General features: G+C 60.1%; 1 protein-coding gene across 1 annotated transcript in view; it reads right to left on the bottom strand.

Moving 5' to 3' along the window:
* The window catches only part of LOC310637712 (uncharacterized protein), a gene marked incomplete at its 3' end in the record, with an annotated part of 29,850 nt that overhangs the window by 2,891 nt on the left and 8,195 nt on the right, over nucleotides 1–18,764 (bottom strand). The window contains exons 9-26 of the mRNA XM_083358213.1: nucleotides 18,547–18,764; nucleotides 16,161–16,457; nucleotides 15,607–15,764; nucleotides 14,597–14,721; nucleotides 14,236–14,396; nucleotides 13,890–13,927; nucleotides 12,872–13,043; nucleotides 12,114–12,226; nucleotides 11,828–11,927; nucleotides 11,501–11,691; nucleotides 10,768–10,867; nucleotides 7,612–7,959; nucleotides 5,729–5,804; nucleotides 3,074–3,240; nucleotides 2,802–2,981; nucleotides 824–1,060; nucleotides 371–489; nucleotides 92–220 (exon numbers count right to left, since the gene is read on the bottom strand). The exon at nucleotides 18,547–18,764 is cut by the window's right edge and continues 25 nt beyond it. Of these exons, the coding sequence (XP_083214339.1) occupies nucleotides 92–220; nucleotides 371–489; nucleotides 824–1,060; nucleotides 2,802–2,981; nucleotides 3,074–3,240; nucleotides 5,729–5,804; nucleotides 7,612–7,959; nucleotides 10,768–10,867; nucleotides 11,501–11,691; nucleotides 11,828–11,927; nucleotides 12,114–12,226; nucleotides 12,872–13,043; nucleotides 13,890–13,927; nucleotides 14,236–14,396; nucleotides 14,597–14,721; nucleotides 15,607–15,764; nucleotides 16,161–16,457; nucleotides 18,547–18,764 (2,929 nt within the window). The remainder of the gene's footprint in view (nucleotides 1–91; nucleotides 221–370; nucleotides 490–823; nucleotides 1,061–2,801; nucleotides 2,982–3,073; nucleotides 3,241–5,728; nucleotides 5,805–7,611; nucleotides 7,960–10,767; nucleotides 10,868–11,500; nucleotides 11,692–11,827; nucleotides 11,928–12,113; nucleotides 12,227–12,871; nucleotides 13,044–13,889; nucleotides 13,928–14,235; nucleotides 14,397–14,596; nucleotides 14,722–15,606; nucleotides 15,765–16,160; nucleotides 16,458–18,546) is intronic.

Below are 18,764 nucleotides of genomic sequence, written 5' to 3'. Positions count from 1 at the left end.
TCGCAGCCCTGAGAGAGAAGGGGGACCCCCTTCTACGTTAAGCACCCGGGTGCCCCAGTCGGTGGTGGGGTGCCCAGGGCACAACTCTTACCATGGCGCTCAACACCCGGCTGACGTAGACCGGGCTGCTGCGCAGGGCAGAGTCCTGCGCTGGGTGGTGCTGGAACTGCAGGTTGCTGTCCAGTAGCCTCAGGCAGATGCTGACCGTCTCTTCATCAAACTACAGGAGAGAATTGCAGCTGAGCAGGTCGGGACGGGGCAAGTGTCCAGCAGTTCAGCTGCCACTATTCTCAAAACGGGGGGGGGAGGTGAGGAGGGCCTCCCACTGAACTGTGACGCAACGGCCTGGCGGGGGAAGGGCTCCTAGTACCTGGCCGAAGTTCCAGGCCACTGGGTGGATCCAGTTCCTGTTTCCGTGGAAGATGACGCCGTGCTCGTTCATGACATATTCCTGCCTCTCGGCCTCGCTTTCCAGGTAGACGTCGTCTTCTGCACAGTGGAGGGAGAAGGGTTTTCTCTCCTGCTCCCCCAATTGTTTTAGGTTCCCCGGAAGGACCAAATAAGCTTCTCCCTCCTTTTGGGGGGGACCCCCCCAGTCAAAAGCCTCTTAGTGTTTCTGCAGTCAAAGCTGTCTATGCAGCACATGGGGCCCATCTGGGAGAGAGCTCTGGGGTGCTCTTAGCTTTGAGATCTCCTGGTGGTCTTCCTTCCAAGAACCCATCGAGCCCAGGCCTGCTCAGTTCAGTCCAGGCGTTGGAGGGCAGCTGTGGCCTTGAAAGGCAGGGAGAGAGGGCCCCGGCAGTGGAGGAAGCAGTCCCAGTACCTGGACACCAGGCATTGAAGAGGAGGAGGATCTCGCCCAGCTCGTAGGAGGAAGACGCGCCCTGGCCGGAGTCAAAGTGGACGTTCAGCTGGTACTGCCCGATGGGGGCCTCTGCAGGAGCCGAGATGGCGACATCCGTGGACTGGGGGCCACTGGGCACTGCGCTTGCTCTCCAGGCCTCCCTGCTGTGCGGCTGGCTCAGACTCACCAGGAAGATGGCCCTCTCCGGCCCTGGCCCTGGGGGGGGGGAGAAGGGGCTACCAGTGGAGTCCTCTTCTGTTTGCACTCTGGAGGAAGATGGGCATGGGAGCCCACTTGGGCTGGGCTCACAAAGCGCCTGGAGCCGTCTCTCTCGCTGCTCGTATGGGCCAAGCTTGCCATGCCATCTGAGGGCAGCCCCCCCATCAGGGGAAGTCCGGGGGGGGGGGGGAGCCCAGGAACTGTTAAGCAAAGAGAGACTCAGATGCTCCTCTAAGCTCAGCCCGTTTCACGCTGGGGGAGGGACCTTTGTGCCCCAGAGGGCAGCCAGCCAGCCAGCCAGACCAGCCCGGCTGGATGGGCAGCATTCCGTTGACCGGCTCTGCCTAGTACCGATCAAGGGGGGCCTCTACCTGCACCCAAGGAGTAGCCAGTGGCCTCTGCCCTTCTTTCTTCCTCAGCCCTTGAATTGAGCACCCCCCTATTCCGAGTTGGCAGCACTGCCACTGCTGCGGTGTCAGGGTCAAAATTGGGAAATTCCTTCCTTGGTCCTAATCTGAGTTATTGCCATGGGATGGCTGACCCAAGATGACATGTCCCCCTCAGCCTCAGGAAAGTAGGGGCAACCTTACAGGCCCCAGGTAAAAATAAGAACCATGGCAACCGCCAGAGACACATGGTAGGTGGGGGCATTCTGGCCATTGCCCAGGAATGGTCACTACAGGGAGCGGGAAGAGCCCCCCCTCCTGCCCCAAATCACAGCCACCTGAGGAATTCCCCAATCCGCAGCTTGATGGGTTTGCCACATCCAATATAAATCAACACTGACGCTTGCCAAATTGGGGCTCAGCTAAGGGTGGGGTGGAGAGAGCCAGACAAAGAAACCATATTTGTACAAGAGGGTTTATTTGTACCACGAGAGAAGAAGCCCCGAAGAGGTTCTGGTCGGGTAAGGAAACATCTGCCAGCAAAGCCCAGAGGCTGCCAGACTCCACCGCTCACCCTGAGCTAAGAGAAACACCTCGATTCTGCGAGACGCACTTGGGTGACAGGCGGCCCCAGTGTTGTCCGAGGGAGGATTGTTTGGGGCTGCTGTTGGCGCGTGAGTCCACCAAGCGTGAACCCCTTTTAGGCCTCTGTGACCTCCCGTCCCATCTCCCCCCAAGGGAGCCAGACCAGATCCCTCGGCGAGGTCTTCTGCCGGCAAGGCGCGGGTGGCTGATCCGGCCAGCCCTTCCTCAGAGTTTCGGCTCAAGCGATCCTCTGGTTGTCGCCTTCGGTGTGCAGAGCTGAGTCCTGGCCACGCTCAGTAGGTAGTCCCCGCTGCCTATTCCTGAGCAGGCTTCCTCACTCCCCCTCCACCGACACGGTCACACAGCTTCTGTGCAGCCTACTCAGCTTGGAGTCGGTCAGTTTCCCCTGGACCTGCTAGGCAGAGCCCGGCCACCAGTAGGAAGCCTTCGCTCCCTGCTCCTGGAAGAGACTCTGCCCGGGGGCTTGACGTGGGCGGAGGCACCACCCACCGGCTGCCACTCCCAACAGCCCCCACCACACACTTCTGGACCCAGACGGCCATCAGCGGAAGCAGCTTTTGTGCCACTTGGTCCACGGGGGGGGTGTGTGTGTGGCTTAAAAGTGGGGAGATGGAGGGAGACCCAGTTCCCCAGGAGGAGGAGAAGCCCCTGCGGCAGGGTCTCGGTGGGGAAGCAGCAACTCTCTTGGACTGGAACACCGGCGTTGCGTCGGTGCCTGGCCTGGGGTTCCCCCCTCTCCCCGTTACCTGTCTCTGCAACCAGGTGCAGGGAATCAAAGCCCGGCTCGTAGTTCCTGGAGTGGAAGTGGAGGGTGAGGGTGAAGGGCTGCCCCCTCCGCACGACCAGCTGCCCGCTGCTCATCTCGGCCGTATGGTGCCCATGGGTGTTCTCCGGGCCATGCCAGTCCACAAAGGCTAGCTGCAGCTCTGTGGGGGCAGAGTGGGGAGTGAGGGGCCCTGGGGCAGAGCTGGGCTCCCTTCCCCACCGCTGCCCCTCCGTCTGCCCCGAGCCTCCCTACCTCCAGCCATGCTGCTCCTGCTGCTGCCGGGCTCTTCTGGCGGATGCCTGCAGGCGGCATCTGGCAGGAGCCAAGGAGGCTCCAGGCGTGGCACTCTGGGCATGGCCCATTTACCTTCCTGCTCCGTCACCAACTTGCTGGCACAGCAGCTCCCACCCAAGAGCCGCCTGGGCGTGGGCGCAGTTCACACTTGCTGAAAAGGCACGTCAACACACTTTGTGTGGGATAGAGGAAGCCCAGGGACCCAAGGGGGGGGCACAATTAAGAGTTGTGTGTGCCCTCCCTCCCTCCCTCCCTGTGGGCGGACCAGGCTGGTGAGGAGCCTCTGTGTCAGTCCAGGCTGTGGCTCCCTGTGGCCTTTGGGCCGTGGCCCCTAAAGTGGCCTCAGGAGCCTCGGGATGCTTCGGGCCCTTCCTCGCACTGGGGACACCTCAGCTTGGTTGGCCTTCCCCCCACCAGACAGCCTGATCTGGTGGATCCACAAGACCCCATCTCCCCCTCCTGCCACTGCTCACCTGGGGGCAGCCCCAACTACCCACCCACCCCAGTGAGCTGCTCCTTCTGGCCCCCCGAGTGGTCCTGCCATCTTGATGAAAGGACAGATCAAAACAAGTGCAAGGGATGAAGCGGGGGAGGACATCAGCGTTTGAAAAAAAAAATGGCCATTCTCCCACTCCAGTTGGAGTTGCTCCTGATGCCACTGGGCCCTTCCAACCACAAGCCCCTCAGTCCAGTAGCTGCTCCATCCTGCCTTCTCTAGCTCTCAACTCTGCCCCATCTGCCTGCCCCCTTATCACTCCCCTCCCCCCCAGAATGGGGTCTCCTGGTCAGACCCCTCCAGAGAGCCTTCAGCCTCTCTGGGCAGCTTGAGTTCTGAGCAGGAGCCTTTCACAACTGGGGGAGGGGAGGGGGAGAGAAGACCCTTCCCCCTCAGCACAGCTAGGGGGCGTCATCAGCACCAGGCAGGGTGGGCTTGCCTCCCTGTTCCCCTACAGAGGCTTGCCCCGCCAGTGTGGGTGGGGCTGGGATGTTCAATCCCTTCTCTCTTGGTTCAGCTTTAGAAGCAGCTTCTGCCCCCCCTCCCAGTGAGAAGCATTTCTGAGGGGGGGGGAAGCCCTTGGAAAGGACAGAAGCGCCCCCTCCATCTGCAGGAATTTTTGCATCTGGATTGCATTCCCCCATCACCCCTTTCCCAAGCTCCAGATGTTCTCACCTGGTCTGGGGGAAGGCCGAAGCCCCCAGAGTGTGCTGGGGGGGGGGCGTGATGCTGGTGGAGTCAGGCCAGCCCCTTTCCACCCCTGAGTGGGCCTTTTTCAGGGCCGCCACAAACGGTGACCTCTTCATGGAGTTCTCTCCCAGGAGGGGGCGTTAGTTCCAGAAGAAAAACAACTCAGAAATAACCAACTGCTGCGCCATCACTACAAAACATCGCTATGGCCAGGGCTTTTTTGCTCATAGAAGGCTCAGAACGGAGTTCCGGCACCTTTTTCTTTTACCAAAAAAGCACTGGCTATAGCACACAAACCAGTTAAAGCCCTTCAAAGCACCTTACCTAAACCCGAACCCCCAGCAGCCCAAGGGGAGAAAAAAACAGGGTCACCCGCAACATGCGTGTAAAGGGCTGAAGCGGCTGCGATGCAGGAGAGACGGGCGGAGGAGGGGCAGGGCTCACCCCCGAAGGAAAACCAGCAGCCGGAAGAGAAGATCCGATGAACACTCCTTAATCTCCCCACACATACGGACAGCCACATTCCCCCCACCCCACCCCTGGGGAGAAAGCATCCTAGACCAAGCCAAATCCAAAAATGCCAGGAAATTCCTGGAAACTTGGCATTTAGACAAATCAGTCATCCCTAGATAACATACAGTAGAGATAAAGCAGATTTATACGTCAGAGAATATAGGAAAGCTAAGAAGGGAACAAAGAAACAAAAAGAACAATCCTAATTAGTGGCCCAGATCCAGAGAAGCCGGCTTGAACACCAGACGAGCAATGTCTTAATAAAGAACCGCTAAAGAGAACACTACACCCACCACCAATAAAGGCAGGTTTATATTTATACTGAATATAAACGGAGAAAACCCTACGCTTACACGGATGTTACCTAATCGGGTCATGAAATGTCTGCAAGAAACCAACCAAGCTCAGAGAGCACCAGGGACCCCAAACTCAGGGGACTCAGACCCAACAGTGCAGACTTGAGGTTTTGGGGGGGGTGCCCCAATGGGCATCACTGTACACCTATTTCAGCTGGGTGGCGTTTGCCAGGAGGCTGACCCATCCTTCCCACACAGTTTCTGGGCTTCTTCCCCCTTCCCTGCAACCCAGACAGTAGCCCCAGATCATCCAGGCTGCTGGTGATAAATGGTTAGCAGGTCAAAAGGTAACAAATCTCCCCCTCCCAGGACTTTCCTGGGCTTCCCCTCCTCGGCTTCCCTGGGTTGAGGGAAGGCTGCCGAAGCTCAGCAAATGGCCTGGCCTGGCCGGCCCTGAGCGAGAGCCACTGACTCAGGTGTCCCGGCTCGTGGCTTGTGGCTCCTTGGGCACAGCAGGCTCCTGCTTGACACTTGCCCCGGAGCCAGCCGTCTGGAGATAGATGTGTGGCCCCCCCCTCGCAGTAGGTGGGCACAAGGGAGGGAGGGTCTGGGTCTGACCCCTGCGTGGGGTTCTGTGATGCTGGGTGCAGTCCTGTGTATCGCTCCCTGCCCCAGCTGCCGGCCCCACTGTTCCCTGGCAAGCAGAGATCAGAAGGGGGGGAGGGAGAGCAGGCATGGGAAGACCAACACAGGGGCTGCTGGCATCTCTAAGCCTTCTGCAGGTGGGCAGACCAGCTCCTCCGTCCGGCTCTTCTCCTCCCAGCCCAGATGTAGGCCAAGGACATAGCAGCATCAGCAGCAGCAGCCTTGGAAGTGTGGCTGGCCGGCTGGCTGGCGAGTCACCCTTCACTCGGCTCCCTCTGGCTGGCCGGGCCTTCCCTTGTCCTCTTCAGCACTTTCGGCTGGGACGGGGGGGGGAGCAGTGTCTGGTATGGGCTGGACCCTGTCTCAGGAATCGTCCTGGAGGTTTCCCTGGGCCGGATGAAAGGTGCCCACCTGCAGCGACTGTAGAGTGGGCTTTGCTGTGCCCTTGGATTGCCCTGCGCTGTGGCCGCTGGCCGGTGCCACAACCCCTCCTGGGCAGGCTGGGCCTGCTGTGAAAGGGCTACTGGCTGGCAGGGAGTAGAGAGGAGGGTCCCGAGCAGGGGCTGAGGCCCTTGGGATGCAAAACGTGGGGCTGGGGGGAATCTGACCCCTTCCTCCTTCCTGTTTTTCAGGATTCTGTGGAGAAAGAGGCCTATGTGAATCCACAGAATCCCACAGGTCTTCGGCATCTTCAGTTCGCCCCAGACCAATGACTGGCCAGTCTTTCTTTGAGGCCCTCCAGAGATGGACCCCTCCCCACATGGACTCCTGAGCTTTCCCAACAAAATTCTCCAGGACAGGCACCTCTCCTTAGTTGGGGGTGGACGCTGCCACCAGGGTCTCCCCTCAGCCACCACAGAGAATGATCACAGACCCTCCCCCCGGTGAGTTTTGTGGGTGGGGAGGGGGCAGAGCTGCCGTGTGTCCTCTTTCCATAATCCTCGACCTCAGCAGAGCAGATCCTCTTTGCCTGTCTTCGTAGGGCTCAAGTCCCACCTGTCTCTGTGGCTCTCCTCAGCATCTCTTCCGCATCGTGCAGACCAGGGCTGGACACACAACTCCAGGGGGGCTCCGACCAGGGCAGCAGAGACTGGGGCTGTCCCTTCCCCTGGCCTGGACACGTTTGACCCAGAGCTCTCTTCGTGAGCGGAGGGAAGGGAGCCAAGGCATCTCCGGGAAGGGCAGAAAGCCTAAACCTCAGGCTGAGTCCAAAAATAACCACCAAGTAAAAAGGAAGCCAAAGAGAGTGTAACTAATGTTTAATTGCAGACCACCAGAGTCGCTCCCGAGTGAGATGGGCGGCCTCCACAGGTGATACATACACACAACTAAGAGAACCCAATAAATCGGTTTGTCTGGAGAAAGTGGTGCAGTCGTCCCGGTGTTGATGGGCAGAGGCAGAGGGCTCCTTCCCTGCCCTCTTGAGAAGGGAAATGGGGCCCGCTATTGGGCAGTGCCCCATGGTCACGGAATTGCACACGGGTGCATTTGTGGTTGTGCCCAAAGCTGGACTGAGGGGCAAAAGCAAAATGGCGGCGCCCATCCCAAATAGCATCAGGCGTGAAGAGCAGCCCTGCTTCCAGCTGCAGCCGGGGCTGCCAAGGGGAGGGGACTGCAGCCTGGGAAGGGGGGAGGGCAAGGGGGGCACCCTGGCGCCCGAGGCTGCCGAAGTTGCAGAGCAGGAAGGGGAGGATACATTCTGCAGTACTGCGGAACCGCCACAGAACCCCGATCCCGTCCATCGGCTTCCCTCGGAGCGCGGCTGATTCAGGGCTGCGGAGGAGGAGGAGGAGGAGGAGGAGGAGGAGGAGGAGGAAGGCCCGGCAGACGCCGACTGGGCGTGGGCCTCCCCAAACGGAAGGGGCCAGGCTGAGCGGCGCCCGAGACGGAGCCCACGGAGCGCTTCTTGGACCTCAGGTGATCCGGGCCCGGCCGCCCCATTCCCGGGTAGCTGGAAGAGAGCGCAGCGGGCGGCCAGCAGAGCAGGGGCTGAGCGGGGCCGGCGTGAAAATACCCGGAACCGGGGCCAAGCGTGGCCCCAGCTGGAGGGTGCTCAATCTCGGGGTCCCCCGGGGGAACTGCCCGGACCGCCCGCGGAGCCAACCCGAGCTGCCCCGGGGTGGAGGCAGCCGGAGGGCCGGGGGATAATTGAGGCAGGAAAAGCAGCGCCCGGTCAGCTGCCTCCGTCGAGAGCCCAACCGCCTCTGAGCGGGACCCGCCTGGAGCGGCTTCCCGGAATGTTCACCCAGAACCTTCGGGCTTGGCGGTCGCTCGCCCGCGGTCCCTGAAACAGCCTCTGGGGGCTTTTACGGTTTTAGGGCTCCCCCCCACCCATCCTCCCGCCAGCCCCGGCTCAGCTCTCGCCTTTAATCAGCCCGACCCCTGCGGCTCCCTTCCCGCCCGCCTAACGGGGAAGCGGCTGCTCGGCTTCTCGGGCTCCGCGGTCTCTGCCGATGCCTCCTGGCCTTCCCCTGGGGGCGGCTTTCCCCCCCACCCAGCCCCGCTCCCCGACCCAGACCGCGCCGCGCACACGAAGCGGCCCTTGGAAGCGCGGCTGATTCACCGGGAGGATGCAGCCGGGGCGCTGAAAGCAGCCGGGGCTGCCCAGGAAGCCTCACTCACTCGGGGGGACCCGGGCTTTCCACAGGCGGCCACTCCCGCCGCTGAGTGTGCCTAACACAAACACCGGGGGACCCGGAGGCCCCGCCCGCCCTTCGGCCGGAAGCGTATTTCAGACTTTCGCATCGCCCCTCCGGGCGGCTCGCAAGCAAAAGATAAAAACCACTTTTATGTACAATAAAATATTGCAACCAAGATATTAAAGAGAAAAATATTAGACACCCCCCGCCCGATAATTAAAATTACCCCACCCTATCCTAGCCCTTGGGGGAAGGGCCAAGTCTCAAGCGGTTTCTGGAAGGTTAAAAGGAGGGAGGGCGCTCCATAGGGTGGGGGCTGCCAGGGAAAAGGTCCCATCGGAGAGCAACATTGTGAGGGGAGGGACCAGAAGCTTGCTGCCCCCCTCCTCCTGATCTGGTAGCGTTCAGATGTCCTTAGGGAGAAAGAGTCCTGCAAATCACCAGTTATCGTGGCATATATTTGTTACAAGCCAGAGTTTGTTATAAGACTGGAGGCTGTATAAATGTTTTCAGTGAATGAATATGAATGAATGAATGAATGAATGAATGAATGAATGAATGAATGAATGAAAACAAGCCGCTTGAATTGCACTGGGAAAGAAACTTGGAGCCGGTATAGCTCACGCTACACAGGTATAATATGGGTATAACACGGGTGACTCTAAGGCAGGGGTGTCAAACTCAATTTCATTGAGGGCCGCATCAGCACTGCAGTTGCCCTCAGGGGGCCGGGTGGGTGTGGCCTGGGTGGGCGTGGCCTACTGGGTGGGTGTGGCTAAAGTGCATATGGCCTACTGGGTGGGCGTGGCCAGCTCTACATCGTTCGCATCAAGGGTGCCTATGGGGGCCTGGGCAGGCGTGGGACAGATCTGAGGGTCTCTGGCAGGAGGAGGGTCTCTGGGCCAGGGCCAAGGCAGTGGGGGCCGTTCCCTCACTGTTTCCAGGATAGCTTCGCGGGCCACATGAAACCACTTCGCGGGCCGAATCCGGCCCCCGGGCCTTGTGTTTGACATGTCTGCTCTAAGGGCACCAGTCATTGTGTGTCCTTCTGCATACTGGTTCAGTGGTAATTTCTGAGTGGTCTTCAAGGGCAGTCCCATGGAGAGTGTGTTGCAGTGACCAAGACATGAGCCAGGCTTCCCGGCCCAGAAAGAGTGAAGTTGGCACAGAGGAGAAGTCTGTGCAAAGTCCTCCTGCTCTTTGAGGGCTCTGTGAGTCCAGCAGGACCCCAGATAACATGCCAGCGAAGTCCAGGAGACCACCACCCAATCCGGAGTAAAAGAGGACATGTCATCTGCCCCTGGGGGGCCCAAAGCCCGGAGCCCCCCTGCCTTTGCAGGGTTCAGCTGAAGCTGCTTCGGTGCTCTGTCCAGGCCTGAACTCCAACTGAAAAGGCTCAGAGAATCCGCTCACCCAGGGCCCTGGGGCAGCTGAGCATCCCACCTCCTCAACAGCCTTCCCTAAAAAAGCAGTGGGGGGGGGAGGTTGGGGACCGGACAAAGGTTGTCCAGTACTGTTGGGTCCAAAGATGGCCTCTGGAGAAGAAGGTGAGTCCTGCAAGGCAGGTAGGAGCACCCTGTCCCCCGAGGGCATTGACTGCTACTTGGACCCACTCAGGGGGGAGGGCCATGGGTCGGGAGCACGGGTGGCCGTTCCCACAGCCAGAATGTCCACTCCCTCAGGGTCAACCTCCTCTGACAATGGGGCTCAGACCCATCTTAGTCGCTGCCAAAGGATCTGCCCAGCGGAGTGACTTTATCTGAGAGGAGAGCAGCCCCCCCCCCCGCAGCCCTTGGAGACGCTTCTGAGTGCCCCCAGACCCACAGCCAGCCAGGTCCCCAAGAGAGGTGGAAAGGGGCTGGGGGGCTGGGGCTGGAACAGTGGGGGCTGCCTCCTTGAGCCAGAGGAGATCTGGTGCCCAGGAAGGGCCGAGATGAGCTTTTGGATGGAAGTCACAAAGGTTCTCGGGCACAGGAGAGCCCAGAGCCCTTGGCTGCAGAAGGCAAAGTGCTTCTCCACTCTTTGCCAGCCAAACGTTTGCTCACAAAGCCTCCTCAAGCAGCTGCTAAGAAAAACCAGCCTGAACTGGTGGAAAGGGTGGGGGCAGGGCGGTGGGAGGGGTGGAAACTCCATTGGCCTCCTCCCAGCAGAGACCCAGAGCCACGGCTGGCTGGCAGGAAGGGAGGGAGATTTTTAAGAAGACTGGACAATCACCTGTGTGAGACTGTGTAGGTTCTACTGCTTGGTGGGGGGCTGCACTAGAAGATGTCGAAGGTGCCTTCTACCTCTACTCTACTCTACTCTACTCTACTCTACTCTACTCTACTCTACTCTATTGTAATATATAAATGAATAAAGTAAATAAATGCCCACCCTGCTTATAGCAGCATGCACAAAGACCGTGTTCCAGCGCATCTCGGGTGAAGAGAGACCCAAGCTGTGCCCAGGGCTGATGTCGGCCTCCTGCCTCTTCCTGCAAGTTAAACAGATGCAGCTGTTTAAAGCTTCGGAATAAGAAAGCAGTGAGGGAGGCGACTTCCCTTCTGGCTGATTCAGAGCTCCAGAATTGTTTGCCTCTAAGGCTGTTAATAAGGTCCCAAAACACGACGAACTTGTTAGGCCTGGGGGAGAGGAGGCTGTGACTCGCTTAGCTCTCCCTTGGTGATGGTTGTTCCGTCTCTTGACTGCCGCTGGAGGCTCCCCTGGGCCGCCTCGGATGCTCTGATCGGCCGGGGAGGGCCTTTTCTCAGCCGCGGTCGCAAAGGCTGCCGTCCAGCAGACAGAAAAGGGGGTCTCGATGAGAGACATTTGGGGGCGGACGAGACAGGAACGGAGCTCTTCAACTGTCAGCGCACAAGGTGAAGAAAAGGGGCCGGCGCAGGAAGACGGGGGGGGGGGGCGGGGGAGAGAGGCCTCGTTTGGCCACGCACAGAGCTTGGCAGCTAGACAGCAATTTGGCAGGTTGCTAATTAAGAGTCGCTGCGGAGAGGCTGTGCTTCCAGTCTGGCCACCTGCCTGCCTACCTACCTGCCAGTGCAAGCCCAGCTGCCCAGCATATGCCAGGCAAGACTTCACGGGGAGGCTGGCAGAGAAATCAGGGACTGACCCGTGGCTGGGAGTTGCGGCTGCCGTTCGCAGTTGAAGGAAAGCTGCTGCTTAAACGAGAGGCGGCGTCCTCCTTGCGGCGCCACAGGCGGGGATCATGCAGCCGCCGCCGCCGCCGCCCTCGGAGGGAGCCCAGGATGCGGAGGGCAGCCGACTCCAGGAAGTTCTGGGTGGGCTCAGCCTGGAATCGGGCTGGGAGGAAGGGGAAGCAAAATGCAAGCCCAGCAAACTCCGTAGTTCATCCTCCGGATGTTGTTTTTTTCTCCCCCGCCTGCGAGGTGAGCCAGGTCAGTTGGTGCTTTTGAGGCAGCCCGGAGCCCCTCTTTACCTCCCCGCTTTGCTATGAGGAGGGAAAGAAGCCAGGGCCTCCCGTGTCCAGCCCCTTGCCCGCGTCTGATGTCCTTGGGGGTCTCGATCAGCTCCTCGGGCTAGAGGACAATAACCAGCAGCCTGGTTATGGGGGGCGGGGAGGAGCGGCTGCGAAGCAGTGGGGCAGGCAGCCTGCTAGAATCACGGTCGTGGTGCGGGGTTTCCAGCCACGGTTGGGCAGCTGGGGTGATCTGAGGATCCTGCCCTGAGCAGCGGCTTGGACTGGAGACCCGTCCAGTTCTCACCGCGCAGAGGAAGAGGCAGGAGTCCTTGACTGTTCTGGCAGACCCGCAGTGAAGGACCGGAGCAGTGATGGCTGCCCCGCGGCCGAGAAGGGAGGAGGAAGATTTATTAGACGCTGCAACAGGAAGGTGCAAAACCCAGAGGAAAATAAAGCAGGCTGTGAACTTTCAGAAGAAGACAAGGAACGACTGTGGAATGGGAAATGGGGTGGGGGGTTCCCGAGGGTCAGGCAGCCCACAGTCCGGCTACGAGGGTCAAAGCATCTGTGCACTGACCACACCGATCCGCTTGTCAAGCCAGGGTCAAGGATCAGGAGTGTGATAAACTGACTTCTAAAGCAATTATCTCCCGGGAGACGAGTGGGCTCCCTTCAGTGGTTGCTGGTCACTGTGAGATCAGGCTGCTGACCAGATAGACCGGGGGGGGGGGCGGTCTGATCCAGCAGGATTCGGCTTTTGTTCTCATCTCTGTTAATTCTTCTAGGGAGGAGCGACGCTGTGACAAACAGCTGCGGCCGTTCAGCATCGCATGAACTGCGAAGGCATCTCGGGAGCCCGAGGACTCGCGCAGACATCCATTCCTCCCTTCCACGGAAGAGAACCAGGAAAGGAAAACAAATTTTGAATGACCGGATACTGATGTGCCATCCGGGCTCTGCCACCCTGGCACAGGTTATCTACCTAACGGATTGCTGGCCCTCCAGGCATGACCTCCTGAGGACCACCTGAGGACCGAGCGGGGTTTGGCAGAAGAAGAGAACCTGGCCGAGAGGCATCGGGTTGACGGTTTACTGGAAGCTTCTCCTCTCCCGGCTTCTTCCCACTGGGATGCTCTCCAAACGTTTTGTTTTTCTTTTTCCTTGAGCGGTGGGGGCGTTTGCAAACAAGGTCGCAGTGGCAGGTGCCCACCGTTTCTACTTCCCAGTGATGTTTCTGGGGCCAATAAAGGAGAATATCTGTAGCTCGGGGTTGACATGAGGGGTCCTGTGTGCTCTCTGAGGTGGGTGGTCTTTCATGACCCAGACTAGGCAACATCATCAAATGATCATCATCATCATCACTAGAACTGATGATTTTACCTAATTTGGGTCACAAAATGTCTGCAAGAAAACCACCCACCTCAGAGAGCACACAGGGCCCCTCAATGTTTGTGGAATCCAGTTGCCTACTAAACATTTTTAATTAGATTTTTTTCCCCAAAACTCAGAAGGGCAACTATGGCAGTTCAGGGAAGGGGCTCTCTGGGGGCCTGAAGCGGGGCCCCTGAGCCAAGACTTTGGACGAGCATTTATTGCGTGCCCCTCCGCAGCCCCCCAGCTCTTGAACTTCACCCTGACCCCTGCAGGGCCTGGGGGCGAATCTTCCAGGGAAGTCCAGAAGAAGAAGCAGTAGCCGCTGCGCCAGTCTTGGGGACACCTCGAGGGAGTCACTGCTCTGAAGCTCAGCAGCCCCCACCCCAAGCCCCCCCAGAGCACAACTGGCGGTGACGGAGCACCTGTGCAATTGCAGGTGGGCTCTGGCCAGGACAGGCAGGGGCCCAGGCTAAAGGGTCCCCTGCTAATGAGCCCTCCTCCAGGAGAGCCCCATCTCCCCCCCCCCCCGTGAAGGGTGACTGCGGAAAAGCACATTGATTTGTGCTTCTTAGATTGTAAGCCGCCCTGAGTCTTCGGAGAAGGGCGGGATATAAATGGGAATTTTAAAAAAAAGACTCGAGAAAGGGAAAAGAGCAGGGTGCACCCAGGTGTGCCCCCCCCCCGTGGCTGTGCAGCCAGTATTTACCGAGATGCCACCTGTCTGGATGGCCAGACCCACCAGCCCTGGAGTGAAGCAGCCACACGGTCCCTGAAGAGCGTCTCCCAGCAGCACCCGAGCAAGCGGCCAGCTGGCCGAAGCGGAAGGAAAAGCGTAGCTCAGGCTGGGTTCAGAAGCAGACCGGACCGAGCCCAGCCTGGAAGAGAGGACACGTGGACCCACCCCACCCCGCTGTTGACTTCCTGCCTTCTCTAAGCTCTGGAATAAACGCACGGCAGCAGCTCTTCTGCTGGGAAAAAGCTTTAATGGCAGCCTGGGCGCAGGGGAGGTGCTTCCCTCCCCACACCCCCTCTCCGCGTGGGCTAGGTGGTGCCGGCAGTGGTGGCAGCGGCAGCCACCTCCATAAGCACAAAGCTCTTGACATGGTGGAATTTGCTGCAGGAGAAGTCCACGTGCAGCTGCATGGCTCCTGTGCGCCGAGGAGTGAACTCAAAGTAGATCTTCGACCGCTCCCCGGCTGCCAGATCTGCCACGCTGGAGCAAAGGGGGGGGGAGAGAAGGGGGAGGGGAGTGAGCTTCCTGGTGGGAGGAGTCGCTTTGGGATAGTGAGCCCAGCCCCCCCCCCCCCAGGTCAGCTGAGAGCCAGATGGGGAGAGTGGAGAGAGTGGCCCTGGGCCCAGCCCCAGAATCGCCAGGCTGGCCTCTGCTGCCCCCTCCCCCCCAGGCCCACATACTTGATCTTGATGGCCTGACCCATCAGGGTCACCAGCAGCACACAGTCCTTCACGGGCTCAGGAAGGGGGTTGGCGTAGGAGATTTCCAGCGTGGCTGGTGTGTTGGCAAACACCCTGGGAGGAACCTTGGGAGGAGAGCAATGGGTCAGGCGCCTCTCCCCAGGGCCACAGAGCAGGGCTCTCTGGTGCCCCTCCCCTCCCCATTCTCAGATGCCAGGCAGGGCTGAGGAGTGGGGGTGGATGGGGGGGCTAGAGGGTCTCTTCATTCTTTCAGTGGAGGTAACTTTTTCTGTATCTGGAGCCCTTTCATCTTTAGCACAAATGGGAGCCCTAAAAAGAAGACCCTCATCCCACTTACCCTCCCCCCTCGATCCACAGTGGGAACAAAAGAAGATCTTTGGCTGGCTTTGAAGAGCTGGAGTCAGAAACTCATGGCGGCCAAACCATCCCTTTTCTCATCTTTAAAATACACTGAAATGCCTCCAAATGATCCAAAATCTGAGATTCTGCAAGATAATGGCCAGTTTTTGCCAGTTTGGGCAAGTTAAGGATGGAAATGGAAGCCTCCTGTTCCCTGCTGGGAACCCAGAGGAATTGCCAAGCTGCCAGACCCTTTGGCTGCTGAGCGTTCAGCCAGGGCCTCGGCCACTTTCCTGGGCCTCCGGAGGAGGCCTGTTCTTCAGCGGGCTGAGCCCAAATCAACTTGGCTTTCTAGCAGAGAGCAGAGCGTGCAGCTCAGCCAGCTTCGTCCGCTGCGTTCAAGGAGGCCAGCCCCAGCTAGGAGATGGCGGGGCCAGCAGTTCCAGCATCTCACACGGGAAACCGCCCGACAGAGCACAACTCTGGGTGGACACGTGGCCCTGAGGGGTCCTTGGGACCAGAGACGGGGACCGATGGAGATGCACCGATGGCCACGGCCAGGCTCAGGGCTTGAAGTTCTGGCTGCAGACAGCCTCCCAACATGGGGTTGTGTGTGCGTGTGTGCGTGTGCATGTGCAAGAGCTGCTTACCACAATGGAGAGGTTTGGGCTCTCCAGAGTAATGGCCTTCTCCACCAGCAGCTTCACACCTCCGGGCACGTCGCACAGAGCGGTCACCAGCAGCTTCTTGTCGTCAGTCAGAGAGTTGCCGTAGTGGCCATAGGTGATCCGCAGGGGAAGGTACTTCTCTGGAAGCCAGGAGACCCCAGTCACAGGCCTGGCCCGGAACGGGCTCTCCCCTTCTTCTTCTCCTCTGCATCGGACCACTCAACTCCCTCCCCCTCCTCCCCTCCCCCACCCTCCCAGTTCTCCCCAGGACTCCTCCGCAGGCCGGGCCAACTGAAGATGCTGCCTCCCCAGGCACCCTCCTCACTCCCAGGCCGGAGTCCTGCTCCGCTGCCCAGACGCCGGCTGGTGGCTGCCGGGAGCCTTGCCCTGCCTGCTGGCTGGCGGGGGGCGGGGGGCAGGAGAGAAGGGGCGGGCAGGGCATTCCCGCGCTTGGCTGAAGCTCTCGCTGCCTCGGGATGGGACCGGCGGGAGCGGGCGGCTCCCCCAGACGCGCTGCGCCTCGGCCGGCGGGGTACCTTCCTTGCCGCCCAGGTGGAGGCTGGTGGCCTCCTTCAGGATCTCCTTAACGGCCCGGCGGGTGTAGAGGACGCTGGAGACGCTCAGGTGGATGGTGACCGTCTTGGGGGAGTTGGATAGGTTGGAGAGCGAGAGGATCAGGTTGACGTCCTTCCCCAGCACCGGCGGCTGCGTCAGCTTGAACTTCCCGAAGAGCTCCGGGTGGGCCATCAGCTGGGAGGCGGCCGCTTCTGAGGCGCCGGAGCCCGAGAGCTCCATGCAGGCTTTCCGGTAGACGCTTCTTTCCTCGGAGGAGCCTGGGGGGAGGGAAACCAGCTCAGTCCCCCCCCCCCAAAATGCTCTTCCCCGGCGGGGACCCCGAAGGGTCCGGTCTCCGCCTGGGAGCCTTTCGGAACCGCGGCTCTTTCCCGCCGGCTAGCTCGGGCCGGGCGGCGGGAAGAGTCGGGGCGATCCGGCTGCTGGGGGGCGGGGGCGGGGGGCATTCTAACGGGCCGTTCCGAAGCTCCTTTGGCGGAGGCGGGAAGCCCCGAACGGCGTGGCCGCCTTTCCCGAAGCCCTCCGGCTGCCTCTGGGCCTCCTTGCGCCCCCCCCCCGGAGAAGTGCTGGTGGCTGAGCCCCACTGGCCGGCCACTGAAGCCAGTTCCTCTCCCAGGCGCCGGAGGGAGATGAGGAGGCAGAGGCCGCGTGCAGGGCCAGCCAGGTTCCCACCCCAAAGGCCTCGTCCCCCGAACTCAACCTGAACGTGTGTCTGCAATGTTTGCATGTTGTGTAGACATTTCAATTATATTGACCCCCCCACCCGGAGCGCCTTCTGCAGAAGTCCCCAACTAGGGACTCGGTAGGAGAGTCTGAGCAGGGGAGCGCCGAGGATCCCTGAGTTGCTTGACATGGGGGCATTCCCCCCACCACCACAATGAGTAAGCGCTCCTTTCCCTGCAGGTGGATGATTGTGTTGCGGAAGAGCAGGGAAGAAGCGGGGGGGGGGGAATCTGCAGGGGAGCCAGACCACTGCCCCCCCCAGCTGGGCAGCCTCCTCTTCCTCCCCCTGGGGCCCAGGGGGTTCGCCTGGAGGGCAGCCAGCATCTTCCCTTTTTTCTGGCTTTCCCAAAGTGGGTGCATAGGGAGGTCCGAGAAGTGGTTGGACTGTCCAGTTGGGACTGCCCAACCGCAAAGCAGGCGACCCTTGGCCTGACTGCAGCCCCCTTGGAGAAGGGAGTGGAAGCGTCCTGCCAGGGCTGCGCTTGGACACCGGCCAGGGAGGAGGTTGATCGGACAGCTGATGGTGCAAAGGGGGTTATGGCAACCCAGGCAGGGGCGCGGGAGGGGCCACTGGAGAGCAATCCTGGATGTGGGATGAGATACATTCAAGCTGCTGCTTGCAGCAGGATTTATGCATTGGAAATGTGTGATGTAATTAAATCAACTACAGGCCACCCAACATGTAGGGATTCCGGCTGCCCCACAAGATAAAAATAAGAGAAGGCAGAGAATGGTGTCCCAAGCGCCCATAACCCACTGCTGCAGCCCCCTCCTCAGCCAAGGCCTGGGGTCTCTAAGGCAGAGGGGGGTTGGGCAACTGGGACCCTTGGACCCTATTCCCAAGACCAGCCCCTGCCTTGAAGAAGGCACACTTCCTCGGCCCTGCATGGTGTCAGAGGCAGGATCCAGATTGGGCCCAGGCTACCAGACTTCCCAGTGGGGTGGAGAAGAGCTGCCAGCTTCAAGGGGGCTTTCAAAGGCCTCCCCAGAATTTTGAATGGCATCAGGGAGCTTTGGGGAGCCGGTGCTGGTCACGCAGCCAAGGTGATATGTGCTTTGCTCACAAGTGCCTGACACATTTTGGGCCCCTGTAGCTTCAGAGCGGCAGGTGTGGAAGGCCCAGCCCGGTCCCTGCCTTGCTGGGATGCTTCTGGAGCCAGGCATGCAGGTGCCAGGCATTGGGCAAAGCACCCCCGCCTCCTGTCTCCCTTCCCTCCCCCTCCCAGCTTGTAGACTGATCACCTTGTCCCTGGTCTGAACGCTCTTGCATTAACAGCAGCCCAGCAGCTCTCCAGTTGCCTTTTGCTCTGAACGCCACGGTTTCCCCTGCCTGGCCTGCTCATCAAAGGGGGGGAGGGCACCTTGCATCCCCTGGCAGATCTCTTGGCTGCCCCAGCAATGCCCTTTGCAGGACGCTCCCCCCTCTGCTGCCATTCTGCCGGTGCTCTGACCTCCCACCTCGGCAGAGATTCCTCCAGATGTTGGGATAAATGTCAGCCGGAGGGACAAAGTGGTGGGGGTCAGTTTCACTGGAGGTCTTGCAAGAGAGGCTACTGGATACCCCTGAGCAGGTGACCACCGCATCCCTTTGAACCCCGACTCTTGGACCGCCCTTCCGCAGCCCACCTTCAGGAAACTTGTAGCAGTTGGTCACGTCCACCCGCTGGTTGCTGCCCACGGCTTTCGTGCTCAGGGCCTTGCCGATGGAGGAGGTGTCGCAGTAGGCCCTCACCCGTTTCCCGTTGCTCTGCACGACCCACCGGTTGATGTCGGCATTCACCTCAGTGAAGACGAAGGCCGTGTCGTAGTTCAGCCTCACGTCCCCTTGCTTGACTGCCATGACC

The sequence above is a fragment of the Vipera ursinii genome (genome assembly GCF_947247035.1).
Source record: "Vipera ursinii genome assembly, chromosome: 3".
Taxonomy (NCBI): Eukaryota; Metazoa; Chordata; class Lepidosauria; order Squamata; family Viperidae; genus Vipera; species Vipera ursinii.
Note: the sequence above shows the minus strand (reverse complement) of the source record. Positions and strands in the feature narration are given on the sequence as shown.